The 26,815-nt window shown below is 41.1% G+C and overlaps 1 protein-coding gene across 2 annotated transcripts in view; it reads left to right on the top strand.

The window, feature by feature from the left end:
- Nucleotides 1-637: 637 nt before the first annotated feature.
- mapk8ip2 (mitogen-activated protein kinase 8 interacting protein 2) overlaps nt 638-26,815 on the top strand; it is a 30,387-nt gene continuing 4,209 nt past the window's right edge. The window contains exons 1-13 of one of the 2 annotated variants that reach the window (XM_010778915.1): nt 638-1,106; nt 10,803-10,908; nt 16,231-16,473; nt 16,592-16,667; nt 19,037-19,138; nt 19,662-21,753; nt 22,009-22,217; nt 23,044-23,119; nt 23,783-23,955; nt 24,056-24,165; nt 24,271-24,393; nt 24,513-24,583; nt 24,668-24,766. In XM_010778915.1, coding sequence (XP_010777217.1) covers nt 1,042-1,106; nt 10,803-10,908; nt 16,231-16,473; nt 16,592-16,667; nt 19,037-19,138; nt 19,662-21,753; nt 22,009-22,217; nt 23,044-23,119; nt 23,783-23,955; nt 24,056-24,165; nt 24,271-24,393; nt 24,513-24,583; nt 24,668-24,766 — 3,545 coding nt within the window. In that variant the 5' untranslated portion in view covers nt 638-1,041. Of the gene's footprint in view, nt 1,107-10,802; nt 10,909-16,230; nt 16,474-16,591; nt 16,668-19,036; nt 19,241-19,661; nt 21,754-22,008; nt 22,218-23,043; nt 23,120-23,782; nt 23,956-24,055; nt 24,166-24,270; nt 24,394-24,512; nt 24,584-24,667; nt 24,767-26,815 lie in introns of both variants that reach the window. The other variant, XM_010778914.1, reaches the window with a different exon arrangement.

Here is a 26,815-nt window from a genome sequence, read left to right as displayed (position 1 = left end):
GGAGAAATTAACCATATCATGTATGCCTTATTATGATAATTATAGCCTAGTAAAGATAATTTGCATTTGAGATACATGTTTGATGTGCGTTAAGACCTTCCATATACCCTTTGTTGTTTGAGAAAACATTTAGTATTTCAACAACCTATTTATATGTAGCCCTGTTTCGTTTTACCTTTTAAGAAATATCTTTCTTCAATTTTCGAGGCACTTTGTTTTCGTGTCCGGATATTTCAACAATTATTCTTTGAATGTTGCCATTGCCATTTCTGGTTAATGCTCTGTTCTGTCCTGCAGGCAGCACTTGCCATTGTATTTATGGATATATCAGGATAAAGTTGACTGACACAAGCAGGATGGGGTCAAGATAAACATCTCAAACAAGAAACAAGAGCCCACATACAGTATTATACAAACGGACTGGGAGGCACGTTTTGCTCTGTCTGTTTATATACGTGTCAGTGTGATGTCATCGGAAACACTCTACGGTAATTATCATTTTATGCCACTGTTTTCCTGTGTGCTTCAGGCTTCAAAGCTCTGCCTGCATCCACACAGGACAGCCTGCTCACACGGTAACGGCACTGACGTTATACCGCCTCTGCTTCCCCCCCCCCCCCTCCTTTCTGTCTCTGCCTGCCTCCGCGCTGCTGGCCCATATCCTCTGTGTGTCACAGGCAGCATCACACAGCAGCAGATTATTTGGCGAGGAAAAACGCGGACTGCGGTACCATCCTGTCCGCGTGGACGTACCGGGGGGGACACGGGATTGTATTTTGATTTCCGCGGTGTGGTGCAGTGTTTTTTGAAAATCATTCCCTCTTGCTTTCTCCGCTTGTGTGGATGTTTGACTGCAGATTTGATGGTGCTGAGCAGGCTCGTCTGATTGAAGGCTTTGCGGCCAGGGGGTCATCTGTTGGGGGGCCGCGGAGAGAAAACCCTCTGTCCACGGCTGCGTCTGTCCTCTGCCCTGTGACTGTGAATGGACTGCGCTCCCCTCCTTGATTTTCTGCAGTCGCTCTGAGTCATTTGTGGAAGAAGATGGCGGACAGAGCCGATATGTTTTCCTTATCCACCTTCCATTCCCTCTCTCCTCCTGGTTGCAGGTAAGAGCTTACAGTGGGGGAGATGATGGGGGACGATGCGCACGTTTGATGAGTGGAGAAAATGACACTAAAGATGATAAACAAATAATGTATACCCGTTTTGATTTGACGTTGAAAACGAACATTCGCTCCCATGGATAGTAATAGATCTCTTTTTAATAACCTCCCAGGCCTGCCTCCCTGCGCGCCCATAGGTGATGCAGCTGATCAGGACCAGTTGTTTGTGTTTTGGATGTGATGTATTCCTTCAACACTATGTTTTTATTAACATAACTTATAATATTCTCAGTGTGGAGAAGAATACATGTGAAAAAAATGATGACAAATGATTGATCTTAAACGCTAAGCGACCGCAAGGCAACCGCCTTGCGCATTCTCTGTGCGAGGCCCACGCCCTGTTGTGGCAAGGGCATGTTGCTGAACAATGATTTACGGAAGTACTGATATCGATATTGTTTCAAACGCCTCTAATATGACCTCTGAGAATCACAGTATGACAAATACTTGCGTTTTCTTCTTGCCTTAACACAATTGAGAGTGTGATTATACTGGCTGTTTCCTACTCGTGCATAGCCTATTTAGTGTAACAATAGCCTACAGTATTCTCTCCAAGTTTGTTTTTGTTTACATGATACAGTATACATGACATGTTTTCTTTAGTATCATTGTTGTTAATTTGCACATTTGGTAAGACGGGGCCACTTGTGTTGAGGCAGCTGCAATATTCAGAAAGCCTTTGCGTTGAGACATACAGTATGTTGTGAAACATGATTATTAAATATTTATTTTCCATTATGCAATTATTTCATACCGATTGATGCTGATGCAAACACAGCAGAAAAAATCCTAGGCTACATAACAACAACCCTTTTTTTCTATTTCCTTGCTATTATGCTATTATTGTTTTGTTACAAGGTTGCAGTCATTTCACTAACTCATCCAGAGGAAGAAAGAATAAACAAGGGAGATGAAAGTATTTATTAGATGCTGCTCACAGCACCAGAAAGTTCAAATAAAGGAAAGATGTGGCTCTCTGCACTTATGGATATTATGCCACAGCATTTTCATTGTCTGCCTCTGCTTGTCTAATGTCCTTACTGAAAGCAATCACATTAGTAAGTCAGGTCCCAGTGGATTTTATATCCACAAAAGGCACTCATGGTGGATTTGGTTACGTACTGGAGCCTCACTTCATGGAGAGATCATATCAGATCAATAGACCTGATTTTCTGCATGACTACTCATGACCTTAGTTTGGATCACAGAGCCATAGCTTTGGCTCAATAGTTTTAATTTACAGCGTTGGCAAACAGTTGGACTAACCTTATCTTTATTTATCTTGTATTCATCAATTCAATATTTGGAATAACGCTTTTGATGAGCTGGTGTCACTGACTCCAAATGTAGTTTTTGCAGTTTACTTCTCAGTTATCAAAAAAAAATGCACTGTTACAGAAGACAAGGCAGCTGCATGCACCACTCACCACTTCATTTAATGGAGTGGACACTGATCAGCTGCACTCTATATATTTGTATTAGTTTGTGTACATCCAAGAGTACATACAAGTTTATTTCAGGTCAGCTATTGATGATCAATATCAGACTGTATACCTATAATTCACCTGATGCAATATTAGTATTTGGAGCAATCAATGTCTTTATTTGATGATTGTTGTTTGTAGTGCATTTCTCATTTTATAATTTGGGTTGTGTTTGTGTTTGTCGTGTCTCTGTTTCTGTGTTTGACCGATTTATGGATGAAACCACTGGTGGTGTGCTGGTGTGGTAATCTGCTTTACATAACCCAAACACTGTTTCCAATGGGCAACATAATCCGTAAGAGAGCCTGTCTTTCTGAGCTCCAGAAATGACTACTATTTCTCCTGCATTGCCTGGACAACAAACACATGGTGCTCTTTCAAATTGATGTAACAATTTACTGAAACCAAACCAATGTGCTGATACACCAAAACTCATAATGTACCAAAAAGCTATACTTCAGAATTTATGTTTTTTTAAAAGGAGTTGTTTATGTAGATTTTAGGGGTCAGTATGTAGTATACGGGAGGGCTGGATCTGGTTCCTAGATGGTTAAATAAATCACTTACTGACTGTTTATCTAAATTTGCCTTACAAATCATTGACATTGTGATCATGCTCAAACACATACATTGTGTGTCATCTTTCTGGCCAAATCCGATTTTTGGTTCTTTGATGAGAGTCATCATGGATCTATGTTTTTGATAGATCTTCTTGCTTAGAAATTGATCAAAGCTTTATCTGAATGGAGACAACCAAGCTTAATATAGTTAGTAAATTAATCTTTGTTTGTATTATCGAGCTTTCAGCTGCTCAGCTCCCAGACTCTGGAACTCCCTGCCACTACACATCCGACAGTCTGATTCCATAACAACATTCAAATCCCAACTCAAAACCCACCTGTTCAAACTGGCATTTTCTTTATAAACTGTACCCTGTGTCCTTTTGTGTCCTTCTATAGTCCATTTCCTGTTGTTTGTCTTGTCTTACCCCGGCTGATACTTCACTAAATCCACTGTTGTTATTGTTCCCTATATATTGCCCCCATGCCCTGTAAGGTGTCCTTGGGTGTTATGAAAGGCGCCCCCCAAAATAAATGTATTATTATTATTATTATCATTATCTACAAAAACATTTTTTTTAATTATTAATGTTAATCTTTGACGTAAAAATGCCGGAGATTTACTGGTTGGAGTTTCTAAAATGTGAGTATTTTCTGGGTTTCTGTTATTTTTTTAAATCTTTTAAGTGACTGATAAATCAAGAAAATTTTTCGCATATTAAGCAATCTTTAGTTGCCGCCCAACAATGGATCTAAAAGGTTTTGAATTTGAAAAGATAATTTGACACCAGACCTTGATATAATTGTATTCAACCCGTGTTGTATTCATCAATGATTTCAAGCTAGACTACTCAACATTTCCAGTAAGAGTCCCAATGATTGCCCCCCCCCCCCCTTCCCTATGAATCTGATATGTTTAGCAGTCGATGTTCTCTTTGAAGGCTGCTCGAGAAGGCAGGGGGAGGGAGTGAGTGGTGGGTATGGTAACCATGGGGTAAGAGGCTTAAATCAAATACAGATTCATTTTAGCTTAAGCATCCCATCTCTGCCTCCTGCTGTATTTCTATCTCCCTTTGTATTTAGATATTTCCTATCTCTCTGCACACTATGTAAAACCAACCAACACTTGCTATATTTTTACATGTCAATCTTCACAGCAGTTGTTAGCTTTGTATTTCACAAAATATATTAACAAATATTTCAAAGTCATTCCATTTCCATCTCTTTATCATCAATATTACGCCAGTGAATGTTTCATACAATTTGCTTTACATCTGATGACTTAATTGTAGCCAAATCAACATGAAATCATCATCTGTGAGGCAAACCGATGCATCACCTTTGATTCAATCTTCAGGTTTGGATCTGACACAGACAACAGAATGTGCTTCATTAGCTTAAATGTATGACTCATATGTGTGTGCCCGAGTTTATTTGCGTGTGTGGGTGTGTCTCTACATTACTGAAGACAGATGGTCGGTAAAAAGCCTGGGAAATTGATCTTGTTAATGAGTCAGTAGCAACCACATGACATATCCTTTTAAAGATGACGATGATGTCACAGTGAAGCAGTGTTTTAATGGTTGAAAGGCAGCGCAATTACAGAAGACGCCCCATCGCCCCTCCCCCCATGGATATCTATTTGATACGGTTTTTACATCTATTTAATAGTCATCAGTATCTTCAATTCTTCTCAGATTCTTATTTCGTTTCATTTAATGTTTTAACTATGGCTTGTCTTTATACATACAATTTGACTGTTTATGACATTGTGTGATGAGACTCATTTGGGTTATTTGAAGAGTGGCTATACAGTTTGAGAATGAGAAAAAAAAGTAACCATTATTTTCCGTGAGCCCAATGTTAGATTTCAAATGTCCAAAACCTAAAAAGACTCAAATTATATACAATAACATAATACTTAGCTCCAATGTTAGAACAAAATTAAATCACCAAATTCTCACATTTCAGAAACGTGAACAATTCACAATTAAATGTTGGGCTTTATGGATTTTTTATTACTAATCAATTCTTAAAACTTGAAAGTGTGTTGATTCGCATAGCGCACACAACAGAACTCAATAGTTTGATTAGCATTATTCAATCAGACAATGAAGGATGCCCTGCATGGGTAAGATGCCTTCAGTGTACAATGAGACAAGGACAGATGAGTGGGCTGGTTTGGCTTGAACATTTCTGGTCTGGATGTGACAGTATCAGTTGTGGCAGAGAATAAATGATAAAACAAGAATGGGATGGAGAGGCCTGAGAAGGGCAGAGAGAAATTGAAAAGAGGTAGTGAGACCTGAAGACACAGGTGGAAGCAACATCTTAGCAATGCCAGGATCTGGGTGTGCCATTGCAGCAACATGACCACCGTTAGTGATTGGTCATTTTGTGCTGACTGCTTTTCCTTGTGGTAGGATTCTCATCTTGCTTAGCATATCACAATTCAGAATAGGTAGAGACCAATGGCTCTTTTCCTGCATGAGTATGTGAATGTGATTCTTAGTATGAAGAGGAACATGAGGGGTAAGCCTTAGCTTCAAATCCCTATTATTAAGAATTATCCCAAGCAGAGGTGAGATAAATGCAAAGGATGTCACAGTGTACTGTCGGATAAGCAGCAAGCGGTACACAACGTGGTTTGACAGGAACTGTACGCTCACTTGGAAGCTGTCTAAACAAGAAGCAGGAACATGATGTAATGTAGACACTGCAGTGGTGGCTGTATCTCATTTGATAGAGACACTGAAATATAAATAGTACGGAATATTTTAGAAAGGGACAAACAATTATAATAACAAATAATATATGGGATCAGTCAGTGTTTTAACTCATCAAGGGAAAGGACTGAGGCATTTGCTATTGTTGTTACTCTGTGCAGCTTTTACCTACACACATTTTGAGGTTTTGCAGTTTAGGAGAAATGGGGCCACACTGTTGACATGCATTGCAGAGACCTCCTACACTCAGCAGATAAGCACTCGAACAAAATGGAGTCTGGAAACACAGCAGAATTGGAAGGTGAATGGAGGGGATCAAAAAAGTGACAGGAGAAAGAAAATAAAAAACTGAAAAAAAACATTCTTGGGGAAAACCCTTTTATGTTCCCTCAGCCTTGTTCCTGTGCTGTGAAGATAATACGTTTATTTTAGAAGGATGACATATGAAAACACTTGCAACGAGCATTTTAACTTTTATTTTTGGTGAGAATTATGCAATTTAATGTCGAGATTTTCCTTTTGTTTTGTTTTTAATACACAAAACCAACTTTATTTGAACATACCACAGGGATTTAACTATATATTAATACCAATATATCAGAAGCAGTGGTCGAGTGGACACAGACTCCTTATCTTCTGGTCAGGTTTATAGTTACGTTAAAATTATGACTTTTAGCCAGCTGAAGCAAAGCAGAGGCGGTTTGTTGGTTGGCGGTCGTAGTGGAGTAGTACTCTCTGGGGACCGTCCCCCAAGCCAACAGGGGGCTGGCGTTCATGAGAGGGGAGGTATGTGGGCGATGCCCACGGGCGCACTTGGTATCCATTTCTGGTGTGCGGTGGCGGGAGACAGGGATGCGGAAAGGTTATTACTTTGCTAATAAACAAAATAAAAAGCCACACACAAAAATACATGCCTATTGAGTGCAGCATGTGAGTACGTTTACCCTGATTGATGTAAGCAGGGAAGGAGCCAGGGAGGGGGAGGGGCAACCCGCTAATTACCAGCTTGAGAGTTGGGCAGGTTTGTTGACCTGGGGCTGCAGTCCACATGTTACTGAAGGATCAGGAACAAAGGGATTTTAAGATTGCTTTAGAATTTCAAGGGCTATCACACAAGCGAGTCTGGGACGGGCTGGGTGTTTTCTGGTTTTACGGGCCCTAAACTATGGCAACAGGCCTGATCAACAACCAACTTATCTGATGCTCCATAATGGATATAGTTATATCTGACGGTAGGATATCCTCCATGTGACGGAGTGTATGTTTTCAGGTGCTTAATGAGGTCTTTTTGGTTTGATACCTGGAAAGATAGCAAGCAAATGGTGTTTGGCACTCAGAAGTTTGGAGAATCATGTGTCCATGCGACGGGAGTCTCTCCTCCAGCGAGATGCTGGGTAGGGCAGTCGAGGATGCCGTCCAACTTGGCAACCAACAAATTTTGACCGAGTTATTTTGGCTCAGAACCGATCTCCTGGTGTGGTGATCACAAGCCCCAACCCTATTTGGGTTCCAAATGCCAACCACTGCGATGGAGTAGGATGTCAATTCATAGATTGTATTTATACATGTTTTCAAGCACAGTCTATTATGACTGTTGCACAGCATGGTTAATAAAAACAAATAGGAGGTAGACCTCTGGTTGTTTCTTCATCCAAAAATATTTTCCTTAGTATCTAGTGCAGGTGTCCAAATCTACCGCGGCCCGTTCTGGGGCAAATGCGGCCCGCGGACAAACTTGTGCTTGTCTTATATTGTACTTCTTAAATATAAATGTAAAAATATATTAAACAGTAGTATTCACATATTAATAAGACCACTTTTCAAATAAATTCAGTCAATTAGAGTCGGAAACATTTTCTAACATATCTTAGTTGATAAGAAAAAAGCCCAATAACTTATTTACATGTACATAACAAGCTTGAAATACACCCTTCCTATTTCTCCTTATTATAATCAATCTGAGGTTTCTGCTTTAAGGGATGAGCTGCCAACCCTCACAAGCATAATTTACCTACATTTGATTGATTTTGCTTACTTATAACTGAACTTATGAGGCAATATACCTCTAGTAGTGAGTGGCCCAGCCCTTCGTATATTTTTCTGTATTTGGCCCTCGATGAAAAAAGTTTGGACACCCCTGATCTAGTGTATCCACATTTATATTTCATTGTATTTTCACTAATACACATACTTACTACACACTCAAAACTGAAAACTGCTACACAGATCTTCCTGTACTGGAACTTTCCAATGCAACATCTTTCCCTGGTATGTTCTTCACTCTTTGAGTTGCTATCGACAATGTATGCTTTCTGGTAGTACTCTTTCTCAGTAACTAAGAACTAGTCCAGTTCAGTGTTTTGTTCAACTGATGTAGTTGTTTGTTTGGTGGGTCTGACTCACATTGACAGTGTCATATCCAAAAGTACCATAGAGGCTTCCGGTTCCGTAGGGCAGGTAGAAGGTGTGTCCATTGGCAGAGTAGGTAGAGGACTGCTGGGGGTTGAACTTTGTGTGTGCGTCTGTGAATGACATAGTTTAGGATTATCTCTGGAGGCATGTCAAAAAATATGCCATCATGCCTCACTGAGTCTTTTGAAACTAATAAGTCAATTTACACAGTTGCTGATGCTTCCTTAAAGACTGAAAGTTATTCGTGGCATGGCTGCAAGTACACTCAAACTCTAAATCCCATGATGGCCTATATCAGCTTTTTACATGCTAAATATGTGTTGAAGAGTGTGACAGATGAGGGATTTATTCATGTAAGCCTGTTGGTTTATACTCACTGCAGGCCTGAGTGCTACAGTAGATGGCGTCCACCCACAGGTTGGCAGACCCGGTCCGGTGTCAAAGAGCACTTGGAAGGACTGGGGGGGTGTTCCAATACTGATGGCGCAATAGTAGGTGGTCTGGGCATCACATTGGTTGGAGATAAAGAAAGAGAGGAACATAATAAAATAAAATGCAAACCCATCAGTCAGGGCTGTGTGTAAAATCGCGTTAAGCTAGGATTTCTTACATCAGCGTAGTTATTGATGTACATGTTGGCAGAGCTGGAAAACTCATCAGGCTGGTACTTGAGAGCCGGATCCTGGTAAGGCAGCTCGATCCCCTTCTGTCTCAGGGCCTCGCGCATAGACTTGTGCTTATGCAGAGGGATCCTAAGGAAGAAGGAAGCATAAACATGAATAAGTTTAACCTGATATAACTATCCTTAGCAACTTTAGCGGTTGATCTTCAAAGTAATTTGCTCTCTCATAAAAAGAAAATAGTTTATTTTACGAAACAGGCGCAGGATATAGAGATCATTTCCTTACCTGACGATTCCCTCTACAAGCGCCACACAGACCAAAACAGCAACAAGACACTTCATGATGCCTCCTGTCCACACAGCACTCCTGAATGGATACAAATCTGAGTCTTAACAGGCTTTATATACACATGTTTAGGCCCATATCAGCTAGACTGTTATCAAAACTTCAGTCATATCAGTTCCGACAGGGTGACGACCCTTAATTTGCACAACATTAATTCAATAAACACTAACTCAAATGAAAGCCTTTGGGTATATCCATTGGAATAATGTAGTGGTGACATTAACTCAGAGTTTTATAATTTGACACTTTTCATAGAGTAATTACTTAACTTGTATTCACTGTAATGAAGAGGTATGATAAATGTGTCTATTTTCTGTCTTTCAAGAAGATGATGCTGAGTACTTAGTTATTTATACCTTTTTGCAGAATTAAAACAAATCTGTCTATAAAATATAATTATCAACAGCAAGGTCAAGTTTAATAGTTTGTGTGGAACTGTAACTTTCCGCAAATGGAAAATGAATGCTATATCAGGACTTCACTATCAGTAGCACCTTAAGCACACAGTTTAATCACAAGCTCTTGTGTTGCTCAGCTTATCATAACTTGTAATAGTGTTTGGATTTGATAGCTTTTATTCCTTTGAAAAGCTTAACATTCAATGAAAAATACAACTTTTGTATGCTTGTTAATTGATTGTATTCTTTGTGCTTGGACTGGCCTATAGACATAATAACATCTCCCCAAAGATTGGATTTTACTTCCCCTGTATTTGCTGCCAATAGCATCTTGTTTTATATCAAAGCAGACCAGTAGCATGGGGGGACTCTGATTACAGAGCCTTTTAATGACCCCATTTGTTATGCAATTAGATTAGATCAGCCCATTCTCATTTTCTCCATGGGACAAATTACATTGTGTACACAGGACCCTATGTGGCAGTTTGATGTAAGCTTGCATCCATACGTAATAGGTGGAGTGCCCCTTTCCTATTGGGAAAGCTGCAATGCAGCATTTCCTTCAACCCATAGCAATCTAAGAGCTGTAGAACTGAGAGCCTGCTGAAACTAATGGGGCAAAGATGAGCAGAGCCTAATAAAGAAAAGTTGCAATGCCACAGTTCATTACAGATACATACACTTCCCTGCTGGCATGCTGTTGCTGTGTATAGAAGTTTAGAAACTGGTGTAAGAGGCAATTGCCAATAATTCACTTTCAACTGTTATATCATCCACCATTTATATGATGAAATTCAGTTAACCTTATTTGAAATATTGCCATTAACTTGCAGCACTGTGTGAGTGTTATCCCATCGTGTTAGTGGAATGAATAAGAAGACAGAGGAGGTGGGTGTGTATCTGTCCAGTATATGCGACTGAGGCCCATATAGACAGTGACAGGCAATGAGTTACATCAGCTCTCAGTGTGTGGGCATAAATCAATGAGATATTCCCCTCTGGAGCGCTAAGTAAGGAAACAGGCACATTGCAGGTATAGGAATTGTTCCTCACGACATGTATTGAATATACTGTCTCTCTTGTGTTTCCAGACCATCCCACGACATCAGCCTGGAGGAGTTTGATGATGAAGATCTCTCTGAAATCACAGATGACTGTGGCATTGGACTCAACTATGACTCTGATCCTTATGAGAAGGTGGGGCCCCTTCTCTGTTCTTAGGTGTTTTTCTTTTATGGAAATGTGACCTTTTATAGCAAATGTTGTGCTTCGTGTCTCGACAATGTCAAACCATAAACTAAACAAGTTATTTCACTGTTTGCAAACTTTAGATATTTATTATTGTGTGTATTTTAAGTGATATTTATTATTTTTTCCTACCAGATTTGTTAAGGTTTTAAGGCTCTTCTACCGTTGCCTTGGAAAAATGCACATTATAGTTCATTAATGACACCTGCATGTATTACTGGCAGAAAAAATGAAAATATTTAGCTTCAGGGGGGCTTTAGTGAAATGTAGCTACGGAATGTGACATTAAGAGGACAGAAAAAAAAGCTGACTTGGTTTGCATAGCTGTTTTGTGTATGCTTATTTTCAAAGGTTATCTTATATAAGTACCTCTGTAGCTCTTTTCATCCAAGCTACCAGTACTGCAGTTAACACAGTAATGACCATAAGCCTCAGATATTCATAATTTCTTTTAAACCAGGACAAAATTAATACATTTCCTGGCTATGATGAACATAATTCTCCATGTACTCTGATTATCATAATCATAGTAAATCTGAGCAAACAGCATGCATTCACTAAAGTCCTTGGCTTCTCTACTTGGCATGTTATAGAAATTCTAGTACTTCCACTAAACCTCCTACTCAAGTGACTGTTATGAAGTATATGGAAATAATTGAGTCATTAGCTGAATCATCCCACATGTCTGACCAGCTTAGACCTTAATTACTGAATTTCTAAGAACTATTATCTCATATCCTCTCTCTTTTTCTGTATTTCTCGTGTCTCCATCCTGTGGGATGTAAATGTTTAATGCTGGTGGCGTGGAGCCACGGCTGCAGCAGAGGGTGGGTGACCCAATGCAGTTTGCTGCTATGCAGAGACAACCTCCCTCCCTTACTCCCTCCCACCCTCCCATGTGTCTTCCCTTCCCTCCCTTCCTCCTATGCAGAGTGTTGCTTGGAGACAGAGCTCAGATTCCCTCCCCCCTTGTTCTTCTACCACCTATCCACTCCCTTTCCCCCTTAAAGCTTTGCTTCCTTCACTTTCTCCCTCTCTCTCTATTTCTGCGAGGTGAACGGGGATTTAGCTCAGAGATAGTTGGTTCTGAGGGTTAAGCTCTGGGTATAAATCTGTGCTAGATATTTAGCTTCCTCAACTGTAATCCACCAACAAAACACGTTATGGGTTGCTAGCCAAAGCCCTTCTGTAAAAAGACGTGTCTGCATAGCCCTCCAGAAAAAGAGATCATTTAGAGGGTAGATGTTTTGGAGAGGTCAAACCATAGTAAACCATGCATCAGTGCCCTCTTCCACCTCTCACACACACCAGCAGAGGCCATGACTGCTCTCTTCCCAAACAAGAAAGCGCAGGGCAGAGAGCGGCGGGCCTTGTTACATACATCATTGCCAAGAGGAAGTAATCTTGCTGACATGGGATGGATAGGACAGACTCCCAGTTGCCCTCTGTGTGTTTGCGTGCACATTTAAATAACAGAGAATGAAAAGCGAGACAGAGAATGTTGTGCACGGGGTGTTTCACATGGTATTTGATTTTGCTTGCATCAGTAGGATGGGTGACACCCTGTCAGCTCATCAGCAGCAGCAGTCCTTCCCTCTTGCGTCGCACCCTGCTGATGAGGAGAGAGGCTGCTGGTTTTTATATCAGATAGGATTCAGCCATATCAGGCAGTATGTTTTTGATGTTAAGGACAGCCAAACTAAACAGTGAGATTATCCTCCGCCCCCAATCCTAGGCTCTGTTGAATTCCAATTTGTTATGGGGTTCAAGTCTTAATCTGCATAACCCTTTTGATCAGTACTTAGCCTTTGTGACGGACACACACAAAAGCATGTGAACAAAAACAAATAGACACACACTATGCCTGACTATGTCATCCTGAGCTGAAGGCAGGCAATTAAGAATCGTTCACATTGGTTTGTTATGAAATTCATATTTCTTTATCTGGTAACTGCTGGCCAAATGCCAAAATGTCATAGCATATCTGGCCCAGGCTGTCCTTTCCTACTATCCATGATGTCAGAGGGGATTAGGTTTGACAATGTGTTTTCAACCATGTGATTTGTTTTTTTTCTTTGACCTTTAATTTTTTAACTCAGCATATCAACATAACAGGACCACAATGGAGGCAACCTCTCCTTTTTTGTGTCTCTGAATCTCTCTTACAAACACAAATCTCCCTTATAAACACAAAAACGCCCTGATGCTTTCTACACGTCTCGCTCAGGATTGTTCACATCCTGTCTCTCAAGCATCCATCTCTGTCTCACCAGAGCACGGATTGAATACCATGAACACATGCATAATTCAGTATGTGACAGAGAAATGGGGTATGTTTCCCAGCTGTGGTGCTAGTTTGAAATGTGGACATTTCAATGATAGATGAAGGGCCATCACTCAGCTAGGTGGTCTCTGTAAATGGGAGACTAATAGGCATCTGTCCTACACTCCGGCATTCAATTCAACTAGATTACAAGCTACATTTGGAAAACGGTCTTTATGAGGGATCAAATGCACCCACATTTCAAAATAAAACAGAAGCCAGGATCATGATAACACGACAACACCTAACTTACCAGCAGAAGAGCTTGTTTGCACAGGTTCAGTCACAGGGCTGGATGGGATGTCCTTGGGGACTGGAGACCTTGAGGATTGATTCTCGCCAACACACAACTCTTATTTATAGATCTCTCTTTTTCTTAAAGTCTCCCTGCCTGTCTGTCAGGTGCCCGGGCTAAAAAATGACTCTTGACAGTACAGATTTGTCTCCGAGGCAGATGTGGCACTTTCACAACCTTGCTGATGGATCTCTGGATTTTCACACTGTCATAGAGTTATAGGTAACATATCCTCAGTGATGTTTTATAATGGGTCAGTGTGAGGAGACAGCATTGTGAAACTTGACAGTAGTAGATTATGAAGTGAGATGATATAATGATCGATTGAAAGGTTTCTTAGCGCACACAAAATTCCTTTCAAAACTTTGTTTCACATTAACAGCTAAATGACAGACAAAATATATATGTTAATGAGTTATATTTATGAATATTCATGTGGACTCTGTCAGCAAAAAACTGTGTGTTGATTTTTGTTGCTGTGGCATAAAGTGGATGCACCAATCGTCAGCATAATGTTGTTGGATGGTTGAAAGGGCGAGCTTGGATTCCTCCATTAAAGAGACTGCACTGAAAGGCATAGAAACTGCTGCGCTGTTCAAACTGCAAACCAGATAAATCAATCCTTGTGTTAGCATTGTCAAAGTAGGGAAGAGATGATCAGAAAAAGTATATAGTGCACTCTGCATCTGGTAACGAAGATGTAGCAGCTTATTGTAATATCAGCATAAGCAAGGTTTCCAGCTCAATGTTTGAGGCTCATCAGGGAGAGATGATGTCAGTGTGATGTCACTGTCGGCTCTCTAACGTTAAATGAGTGAAGCATGGGTCAATATGAACATGTCACTACCCGCAGTTATCTATATTATCTCCATAAACATCAAATCAGCTTAAACTCTTAAAATGCCACATATTGGCATCATATTACATTTAGGTAAGAAACAAATATTTGAATTGTATCAGCGATCTTTTCATATTAAATGAAAAATGTTTATAAACACAGTTCACCTGCAAAAATCAATGAGGATATTTATGATTACCCCGGTAATGGTTATTTGTCAAAGTAACTTTCTTCAGTCTTCTTTTTTAACAATCCGTAATAAAATATCATCCCTTGGTGAGAGATTATACAATTCCACAAAGCAGCTATTTGATCAATGTTGCCTTGTGACAGACATTGAAAATGCCTCTTCTTCCAGAACTAGCCAACATTGTCAATAATCTACTTAATTGAAATTTCACCCTCATTAAACCTTGTATGTTTCAAATATAACAGATACACAGCAGCAACACTTATATGCGTATGGAGGTGTGGTCTTTTGAACCTTAACATCATTTAGCGCACTCCTTTCCGGTAAACTTTCTGAAACCTGAGAGATGTCTGATTGATCCGCTCTCGTTTCCTTTCCTCTCCTATGTTTGCGTTCGTCTTTCACACATTATCTCTCCTTCCTTTGTCTTCAAAACAGTCCATCCTCAAGACTGCTGTTCTGCTTTTGCAGGGTTTTTGCAGTGACTTTATATTTAGTGACTTAATTGGTTCAACCTTTTCACCTTTTCATGGCCCGTCTACACTACAGGCATCAAAAAATCTTGAAGCTGGGCGTGTCTGAAGCTTGGCGATTTTTTGCGAACAATGCGAGCAACAACCAATCACATGAATCTCCCGCCCCCGACATACAAAGCAATAGCAATGTTAAAACGAAGTATACTGGATATAAACTCTCCAAACAGGCGAAAAACCTACCAGTTTCACCTACTGTCTCTGCCACCTCCCTCCATGCCTGGTTCCTCCGGTTTGTATCCCGGTAAATAGTTCTGGTCGTAAAGAACCGGGTGATTTGCTACCGTAATATCTCGTTTGGAATATGAGGAAATGAACTGTTGTCTGGCTCTCCCAGCTTGCACGCGGTTTGATTGGCTAGCGCTTGCACTGGCGGGATTTGCATAAACGGGATTTGATTGGCTGATGCCAAGCATCGAGCCTCAAAAGTTGAACATTGTTCAACTTTTGATGCCGATAGATGCTCGTGATGCTTGCAAAGCCATGCCATGCTCCCCACAATGCAGTTCGGCGAAGATTTAAAATCTTCTACGTCACCCCATTTAAGTGAATGGGCGAAGCGTTGAAAGCATTTTTCGATGCCTGTAGTGTAGACGGGCCGTGCTGATGCTGAAGGCTGCACCTACCTGCTCTTTCTTATGTACACAAACACACACATACACTCAAAATATATTCATGTGTGCTTATGATAAACAGAACACTCAAGGCTGCAAGAAAAAATCCTATCAGCAAAATGTACTGTGGCTGTTTATGTGTGCAGAGTTGCCAACTACAGTGCTTTTATGTGTGTGTCTGTGTTTTACAAAGGCCCTCTGTGTAATCACAGTACATTGTGTTGCATGCCGTCCATCTGTGCTCTCCTTGTTGCATTCATCTCTTGGACAGGCCTGTTCTTGCCAAAGCTTTTAAAGGAAAAAGGATGTCATATTATGCAGTGGATAGAAGGTAGCAACTTTTTCCTTTCATTTGTTAGTTCACTACATAATAGTTTCCCTTCATGCTTTCAGAGCAGGAAATGCTTTAATTTGTCTATATGAAATATAATTCAAAGTGTGAAAACATACAAATCCCCCTTCTCTTTTCTGGCCTCAGGACTCCCTTATACTGGAGAAGAGTGACATGCACCACGCAGTCTGCTCCTTCCAGGATGACTTCCAGGAGTTTGAGATGATTGACGACGAAGATGAGGATGATGAGGATGACGAAGACGACGAAGATGAAGAGGTTGACCCTGATGCACCCCCGTCCCCCTCTGCCTCGCCTCCTCTCTCTCCTTCTCTTGGCACACTTAAGAGCAGACCGACCACACTGAACCTCACCACTGCTGTGTCACAGGTTAGCAGCCTGAAGCTCTGGTCCCAACAAACACTAATATTGATTATGCACAATTCTTACTCGTTGTCATAGTACTGTTCAACATTGTTCAGTATCTCCTTTGCTCTCTTTTCATTAGGATTCATTGAACAACAACAGCAGTCTGTCGCCCAAAAAAGGAAGCTGGCAAGACTCTTTACGGAAGACCTCACAGGGTAAATTTGCGTATGGACTATGAATTGTGTTTTTCTTATTGTCTGCCATGCATGACACCTCACAAAAGATGATACTTAATTTGACTGACCATGGATAAATAGCCTGCATCAAAGCTTAAAGGTGGGGTAGGTAATTTTGGAGAAACCAGCTCGGGTGCGCTAGAATTTGAAAATACACAGCCGGAAAAAATCTGCCACTTTGTTACAGAGCCCCTCCTCCAACACACACGAAAGCGCACATGACCAATGAGGGCACGAGATAAGTTTGTGCACAGATGGAAGGCTGACAGGCAGGTAGGCCATCCAGTTATCTTAGCCGGGCCGGCTAAAATTATTGGTTGTGCTTTTTACAGTACTACGGCTTCAACAGATGACATTTTTTTATGGATTTTTTGTCAAAGCGCTTAAGATATACATTGCTATCAGGATGTTAAGAGCATTCCATGGAATATAATAAAAAGTGTATCTCGAGCTGGTTTCTCAAACTTACCTACCCCACATTTAACAATATGTAGAATATTAACATATAATACACAGTATAATACAACACAATAACATATCCCTAATTTCAACAGAATGTAATTAAGTTGTTTTTTTAAATAAAAATGGCTTTGATTGGCTCAATTGTGGTAATTTGAAGGTACTTTACACATAACTTTTTTAAATTTTATTATTTCAGATTTTGCATTTTATTACATCACAGTACAAACAACAGACATACAGCACACCCCCCCCCCTCCCCCACCCCACAACAGAGAGGGTGATACAAACAATAGCAACAACATAATAAACAAAAACAAAAACCACAATAAAATGGTCACTAGTGCATGGTAATAACATCAGTAACAACTGTAATACTTATGTATACATTCGAGAAATCTGTCGACGCATAAGGCATAGAGATTTGTTCAGCTTGAATCAGATCAGGGTCTAGGGATAGACATATAAGAGGACAAACATGAATGAATCAAATCAATACAGTAAATGAACTAGATAAAATAAAATAATGAGATAGAATTGCAAAAATGTGCAAATTGCCTGGACCACATCATGACTTCCTATACAGGGCAATGTATTGTTTATGCCAGTATTGAGTTATAGTTCCTCATCTGAGGGGAGCTTTTGTAGGGCATTACAAAAAGATATGAACGGTTGCCACTTTGAGCACCAATTTTTCATTGGAGCCCCTTAAGGAATACTTAATTTTTTCAAGCTTAAGAAAGATCACATCTGTTAGCCAGGCAGAAATGGAGGGAGGATGTTTGGACTTCCAGTTGAGAAGAATCCTGCGACGGGCCAAGAGGGTTGTGAAAGAGACAATATCTGCTTCTTTGGAGGTTAATGAGGACAAATCTGCAGGGACACCAAAGATGGCTATTAAGGGGCATGGCTTCAGGGTGGTCTTGAGAACATCTGAGAGGGTTTTGCAGATTGATTGCCAGTTAGTTTTCAATTTGGGACAATGGGCAAACATATGACTAAGGTCACAGGGGGATAGATGGCATCTGTCACATTTGTCATTTACATTGGGGTATATTTTGGATAGCCGGGATTTGGAAAAGTGTGATCTATGTAAAACTTTAAACTGTATGAGCCTAAGGCGAGCACTTGAGGTGGAAGTTCGCACTCTGCCAATTGCCCCATCCCACCAGTCTTCGGGTAGTTCCAAGTTCAATTCCTGCCGCCAAGCCATTTTAGTTTTGCTCATAGAGTATGTATCTAGTGACATAATATGCGAGTAGATTTTGGAGATAGACCCCCTCTCTCCTGGCATTAATTTCAAGAGGTAATCCCAGGATTGTTTGGGAGGGAGAGTGGGGAAGTTAGGAAAATGGGAGGAGACAAAATGCCTGACCTGAAAATAGCGAAAAAGATGGGATGCTGGTAAAGAGAATCTAGAAGCCAGGGCCTGGAAGCTAGGGAAAGTGTCAATTTACAAAAAGGTCTTGGAATGACCTTATGCCTTCCTTTCCAGAGAGAGAAACACCATCCATTAAAGATGGGGGGAAGAGATGGTTCATATCGACTGGACCCTGAAGGGATGCAGAGGAAAACTTAAAGTGCTTGCGAAATTGGTACCAAATCTTCAGTGTAGAAAGGACTATGGGATTACTAAGTAAAGCGAGAGAGGCTTGACTGGGGAGAAGAGCAGATAAGAGCAGGTAGCGAAGTTGAGGTGAGGGAGTGAGCCTCCAGGTGGCACCATGGCACATCTGGAGCACACAGCCAGAATGGTAGTTTTTGAACGTTTGCTGCCCAGTAGTAAACATAAACATAGCTTACCAGATAAATCAATGCTGCATGTTCAAAATAAGCTCCTTTACACAATGCAGGTATAACTTTGAAAATAATATCTTCTATCCCTCCAGGTCGTCTGTCTCCAACCCACACATGTCTGGAGGATGGTGTCCCTGTGACAGGCCAGTGCCCAGCCTCTCCAGTTACCCAGGCACCAGGGTCTCAAACCAAAGGTACTCCCCAAAAACAGACTGGGGAGGGCGGGAACCCCCAATCCCCTCACAGGCCCCTCCTCTGTGACATGGAGGGCAACAGGCGAGAGAGGCCCGAATACGGTAACAAAAAGGCCAACCCCGAAAGCAGATCATTCCATAATCATCAGTGTCGTGTGGTGCCGTGATGTGAAATGGAGTGACGTGAAGTGAATTTGACTTCACTAGTACAGTATGTTTTAACACTCTCATGGTGATTCTTACAGTCCCATTTGCACATGTCCACTTTAGGGAGTTAAATGAGTATGCTTCTAGTGAAGAGATGGCTGAACTGACTCATCCATCACCCTCTTTTTTAAATTTAAAACATGTCATTTCATTCATTATTACAATTATGTCCAAATGTTCTTTTCCCCACATCCCTTATGACATGTCTCCTTTCTGTGTTTGCATATTTTTCATCATCTTCTTCATTCCTTTGTCATACATTATTTTCATTCTCTTATGGCCCTTCTTGTTTTTCTTCCCCTTTTTATCTCTGTAGGCTCATTTGGTCAACACAAGTCCCACCCTTGTTCTGGTGATCTCACTGAGCAAAAGGCAGATCCCTTAATCCAGAAGACCAGAGTACCTTCTGTAGATGAACAATCCCAGTGTTCAGACACAGAGGTGGACCACGACCTCAACAGCGACCACAACCACAAACACTCAAACCGGCGTGCCACCGACACTTACACAATCACCAGTGAGTCAGGTTTGGAGCCAGAGAACGACTTAGACCTGGATGGGACCAGTCGCTGCTTGTCATCCACTGCCCCCATTGGAGTCAATGATGGTGCAGATACACCCCTGTCTGATGAGGAGCTGGAGAAGGACTATGATGTGGAATTTATGTGTAAGGAGACCTACGATATGGTGTGTAAGGAGAGTCGATGTTCATATGTGGAATTCCCCTCAATTGAACCCAACTCCTTCTCTAGCTATGTGTCCACCAGTCGTTCCGATACAGGAGTTTCTGCCATGGAGGCAGCAGGTAATGACTCCACCTCTCCATCGTCAGACCCAGGGATAGCAGATATGAACCAGCAGGGTTACATGACTTCAGACCAGGATAAGGACCTAAGCTCTCCTGGCTCTGACTCTGACATTGAAGGGGAGCTGGAGGCAGCGTTTACCTGTGGAGCTGTAGTCTCCAACATGATCTCCTCCATCTCTGAGACCGAGCTGGACCTGACAAGTGATGAGAGCAGCAGTGGGCGCTCGTCTCACCTCACCAACTCCATTGAGGAGGCCAGCTCGCCTACATCAGACCAGGAACTGGACCTGGAGACAGAGTTAGAGCAGGACAGTGACATTGTGGGGCTTAAAACGTCTCTACTTCTTGGCCAGGCTGACCCAATCAAAGAAGGGTCTATTCTTCCCTCTCCTTCGCCTCTACCCTCACCATACCCTCTGGAATCACCCATCTTACCTCCTGAGCCCTACGAGGAGGAGCCCCTGCAGAATGTGGACGATGAGCTGTCTTTTGAGCACCAGGCGGACCCAGATGAGACTCTGCCTCCAGCCCAACAATGTGAAGACAGTCTGTCCAGACAGATGGTACTGCAGATAGAACCAGACCACAGTCTGGAGAGCTTCAAACGCTCCTTCTACCTGCCAGTTGGACCAAGGCTTATGCCCAATGCAGATGAATATGATGGAACCAGTGAAGGCGAGTCTGACTCAGAGAGTGAAGACGAACTGAGCGAGAACTCAGACTCACCGTGGCTGCTCTGCAACTTGGTCAACAGGATGATCTCAGAGGGCTCGTATCCCATCAGTTGTCCTGAGGACTGCTTCAAGAGGAAGTTGTCTGTGTCCGACACCATCTCACCATCCTCAGACATTGGAGAGGCAGACGGTTTCAATGATGAGGACCAAGAGAAGAAGGCAGAGATGGATGAATTAGATGAAGAAGAGAAGGAAGCTAAAGGGTACGATATGATGGAGCCTGGAGAGAGAAGGAAGAGTGTGGAGGGGAGTGAACACAACGTGAGGGGAACCACAGATTTAAACACCTTGTATACAACGCAAGACTCTGAGAAGAACTTCACAGACAAACCATCTAAGAACACTAGAAGACAGGAGGAGGATCAAGAGCCCAACAATGACTTGATGATGCACGAGGGAAGGAAGGAACTGGACTCACCGAGCCTCAGTGAGAGCGTGGTGAGCGACAAAGACGAGGGGCGAGAGACTGAGCCCAGGCCAACGAGCCGCTCCTCAGCCTCTCTTGAGCGTATCACCGAGGTTAAACACAGCCTGACACTAGACATACCGACCGCCCAGACCAACCGCTGCTTCAGCCTCTCTTACTCTACAGACAATGAAGAAGAGGAGGACGATGGAGACTCATACCCTTTAATGGGTGACATGAGGAAGCAGTCCTACAGGGGGAGTGACTTAGAGCTCGACAGTTCACCACCAATTGATTCCAGTGTACAAAATCATCCCTTATCTGACCGAGACCTCCCACTGTGCGAGACAAATCTGTCTCTGAGGCAGTCAAATGAAGAGGATGAACTGGCCTATGACTCCATGAAGTACACACTAGTGGTGGATGAGAATACTACGCTGGAACTAGTTAAACTCAGAAGGTATGATCTGATGGTGTGTTGAATGTATGAAATCTAAGAAAGAAATTGTGAATGTCTTTGTTTCAATTGAGCGGAACACATTTAATATTATTTGCTTTATTCTACTACAAGAAGTAATAATATAACATTGTTTCTAAATGTTTTGATCAAACTCTACTTTCTGTAGCTGTCTGGTGGTGAATCAAGCAGTTTAAAGCATTTGTGGATGTCTAACCCTAAATTGATATTTGAAACGGGCATATGTTGTCCTCTCAGGTGCACATCCGTTCTGAGCGATGAAAGTGAGCTGTCCACGCTATGTGATGAAGACCATGTGGAGACAGGGGAGGTGAGCTACGGTCGCGATAATGAAAAAGTGAGGCCAGAACTTCTCAGTTCTTCTGAGGATTCTTCACCTGAAGCTGATCTCCCATTCTCCAAGAAGTTCCTCAATGTGTTTGTCAACAGCACCTCCCGCTCCTCCAGTAAGTCCCACACCCTTCTGGAAAACACCCAGATATGTTTTTGCAATCAAAGTGTCAATTTTAGGATTAAAGGAACGGTTTGACATTGTGAATTTACACACGTTTTCTTTCTTCCTGATAAATCAATACAACTGTATTGGTCAATAAACTTAAAAAGTACAGTCAGGGAATAGTAAACTTAGCTTAGCATCAAGTATTACATTATCCCAAAAGGCAGTGTCTCTAAAGCTTAACAAATTATGTATTAATTATATTGTTCAATTAAACCCAACCTGTCATAAGTGCTGTGCTGGTAGCGGCATTTTCCAAAATATGGAAGTATTCCTTTAAATTAAGCCAACATGTAGCCAATTATACAGCCTACAGGTTATAGCCCAGCAACATTATTGGTAAATATTTCCCCTCAGGGTCCTTACCATGATACACTACATTTAGGTTTAACACATTGCTCTCAGCATGATACAGTAGCAGGTGATCTAAATTTGAGAGGGAGAACCACACAAACTCACAATGGGAGGGCTCTGCTTCCCAGTACATCCCTCATCAATCAGTACTCTAGCATCAAGATATATATCCCTAATGAAGAGTGATTTGCATAATGAAAGGCTCAGCTCATTACAAAGGCTTTCTTTTCCATTTATTTTTTGACAAATCTAATTAGCTTCCAAGTAGACTTCCTTGCAAAAAGTTAGTCTAACTCTAAGTTAACTTGAGAATATAGCACCAACAAATAACTACAACCATGGAATAATGTATTTTATTTTAGACATTTGAACAAGGTCGTTTTCAGGTCATCAAAACAGTCTTATATGTTTCTGCGGTCTAGGCACAGAGTCTTTTGGACTTTTCTCCTGTACCATCAATGGAGAGGAGAGGGACCAGACACACAGGGCAGTCTACAGGTGAGACAATCTACAGCACACTCATTCTTGATCATGGGACAATATTTGGAGAAATGTGAATTACAGTGAAAATTAGATCTGTATAGATAAATATTGCAAAAGGTTGTAGAAACATAATGGTATTGTGAATGCCATTAGCTCCAAAATTGCCCTTTTGTGTCTAGAAGAAAAAGTCTAGATAAACAAAACAATATTTCTTTAAGGTGACACTAATTGTGTTGGGAGGAGGGCAGATGTCCAACTACAGCTGGGCTCGAGAGCTGCAGGACGACCAGTAATAATCACATCAGCCACCTGTGTCTCTGCTTGTGTGTGTGCAATAGTGAGAGAGAAAGCTACAAGCACCTTACTATTATATACATTTATGTTGTGGATGTAATATTATGCATTCGCTTTGCCATTGTTCTCTTTCAATAAGTACATCCCCTCTAACTAGAGCACTTTGACTCCTTAATATTACTATAACTCTTTTGTTTCCAACCCTGTCAGCTGTTTCCTAATTTCTTTATCTCTTCTCCCCATGGGAGTCACCCAAAACCAAATCAGATGCTTCCTGATCAAATTAACTCCAGTCTAAAGGATGCCTAACAGCAGGAAACACATGCAAAGACACACCGTTTAACATTTCTCTTTTGTCCTCTGACTCTCTGCTGCTCTCTGCAGGTTCATTCCCAGACATGCAGATGAGCTGGAGCTGGATGTTGATGATCCTTTATATGTGGAGGAAGAAGAGGATGACTACTGGTACCGAGGTTATAACATGCGGACAGGGGAGAGGGGCATCTTTCCCGCCTTCTATGCCCACGAGGTCATAGGCCAGTCTAAGGAGTTGTTGGGTGAGTTGAGAAATACATCACCTGTCATTTTCTGCATCTCAGTGTGAAGGTCAGAAGAAACACATGCTCTGTATGTATGTGTCTGCATTACAACCCATAGGAATGAAAAGAAATCCTGCATGGATCGAGACTTTCAACGTTCAGTTTTTGGGGTCAGTCGAGGTACCTTATCACCAAGGCAACGGCATTCTCTGCGCTGCCATGCAGAAGGTAAGTTAAGTGGAAAACAGCAAAACACACGCCCAATCACAAACAAATGTGTATTCACCATTAAAGCATATTTGTATTGACACAAAGGTATTTTCTCTACATAAGATTGCAATATCGAGGAAACGGACGGTACATGTGCGGCCTCCCTCTCTATGTGAGCTGGAGATTAGCTTGCAAGGAGTGAAACTGATCATGAGCCTGGAGGATGAATATGATGCCCTTGATGAGGTATGTACAAATAATTACAGTCATAAAGATAAAGATAGATCATTTCTTTATTGTGAAATTATATTGCATTGATGGTTATGTATTTACTCCTTTGTCTCTGCATCTCTCTCTTCCTGTAGTATGACAGATGTAGTCACTTCTTCCAGATGAAGAACATCTCATTTTGCGGATGCCATCCGAGGAACAATTGGTAAACACACACATTGGTTTTCTGTCCTCGTGTCACTATTGTTTAGTGTGACTGATTTAATCATATTTGTTCTTCTCTCTGCAGTTACTTTGGCTTCATAACTAAGCACCCGATGCTGAACAGATTTGCTTGCCACGTGTTTGTATCCCAGGAGTCTATGCGACCTGTAGCAGAGTGTGTTGGGTGAGTCCAAATCACATTATCACATCACTTACCATACATCAGAATTACCAAGGCACACTAATGACTTGAAAAGCCTATAACATTAACTATTTAGCTGTAAATCATATTTGAATTTCTCTTTGATGTTTTGATTCTGTAGTCTGATATCAAAGTCCTGATGAGAGTGCATCTTTACTACCAATCACTCTCATCTGTAGCTGGATAAGTGAGCACTGATCCAGGTTTATTTTGCAGTATAGCCTTTTATGGGTGTGCATGTCTGGGAGCTTAGTAATGCCGGATTCCTACATACTGCATTTGAATAATTAAAAGTACAGATTGTTTACTGTCTCAAGGTTAGGCAAGAGCAGGCTGCAACAAATGAGATTCTTTTTTATATTCATCTATTAATCTTTTGGTATATAAATGTCGGAAAATGGGGATGAAGAGCAGAATGTGTACCTTAAAGGTGATGTCTTTTTTTGTCAGTCCAAATCCCAAATACATTCAAGTTAATATGATATAAAACTGATAAACGCCATATTTGAGAGACTGAAACAGCATGTCCTAGGATTTCTGCATCCATTATCAAAATATTTGTTAATCATTTTCTGTAAATCCACTAATCCATTAGTCAACTAATCGTTTCAGCAGAGCAGTAGGGTTGGGCTGAGATTCCCATCTTGCTTTGTCTGTGAAATAGACAAACCCTATGAAAAAACCCAGTAACACTGCTTTCAGTGAGATTGGTTCTGTGTTTGCACTAGAAGCAATCTTTACGTTAGCACCAAACAGCCATTTCTTTGTAAATAGTCAGAACACGGCTTTACAAATTCTGTTACAATATGGATCACTAAGTAAGGATGTCTTCTAAATGCTGGCAGGTTGATCTTTAGTCATCTGTTTGTCTTATTATAGTATTATTAGATCTCAGTGCTGCGTTTGACAGTGTTGACCACAACATATTACTAGACCGACTGGAAAACTGGGTGGGACTTTCGGAAACAGTTCTAAATTGGTTTGAATCCTACTTAAAGGACAGAAACAACTTTGTTTCTCTAGGTAAATACACATCTGAGTTGACAAATATGACATGTGGGGTTCCTCAAGGCTCTATCTTGGGGCCTTTTCTCTTTAACATCTACATGCTAACACTGGCTCAGATAATGAAAAACTACAAAAGAAGTTACCATAGCTATGCAGATGACACCCACATTTACATAAGCATTTCACCAGGAGACTATGCTCCAATTCAAACACTGAGTAAGTGCATTGAACAAATCAATGACTGGATGTGTCAGAACTTTCTCCAATTAAACAAAGATAAAACTGAGGTAATGGTTTTTGGAGCCAAGGCAGAACATTTAAAAGTTAGTGCTGAGCTTCAGTCTGCAATGTTCAAAACAACAGATAAAGCCAGAAATCTAGGTGTAGTCATGGACTCTGACCTGAGTTTCAACAGTCACATTAAAACAGTTACTAAATCAGCCTACTATCACCTAAAGAATATATCTAGGATTAAAAGACTAATGTCACAGCAGGATTTGGAAAAACCTGTCCATGCTTTTATCTTCAGTAGACTGGACTACTGTAATGGTGTCTTCACAGGTCTCACAAAAAAATCAGTTACTGTGTTAACACACACTGTTACTGTTACAGTTAACATCACTGTTACTGTGAAAAATAGTAACAGGGTGGACGGTAACAGGGTGGACATTTTATGCTAAACTTGGCTATTGCTACATGTGTGATGATAATCAAGCTAGCACTTTGTGACAACAGAAATATATATTTGATAGATATATTCACCATATTTTCAAAATGTAAAACAAATGATCAGTTCCACTAAAAATGAGCATAACAGGGTGGACATTTTATGCTTTACCGCAATAGTTAAGTTCTTTAAAACATTAGAAAAACGTTGAAGGAAGAACGCATTCACTCTGCTTCCTGAAGATGATTTCCCACTAAAAATGTATCCTTCTTCTTCTTGAGTCATACAAATAGTAGAATAGTAAAGGGGCGTGTCCAGAGGGATTCAAATCAGAGTAACAGGGGGGACATTCAAAC

The sequence above is a fragment of the Notothenia coriiceps genome, unplaced genomic scaffold (assembly GCF_000735185.1).
Source record: "Notothenia coriiceps isolate Sejong01 unplaced genomic scaffold, NC01 NC01_scaffold00019652, whole genome shotgun sequence".
NCBI lineage: Eukaryota > Metazoa > Chordata > Actinopteri > Perciformes > Nototheniidae > Notothenia > Notothenia coriiceps.
The sequence above is the reverse complement of the archived record's forward strand: the minus strand, read 5'-3'. Positions and strand labels throughout refer to the sequence as shown.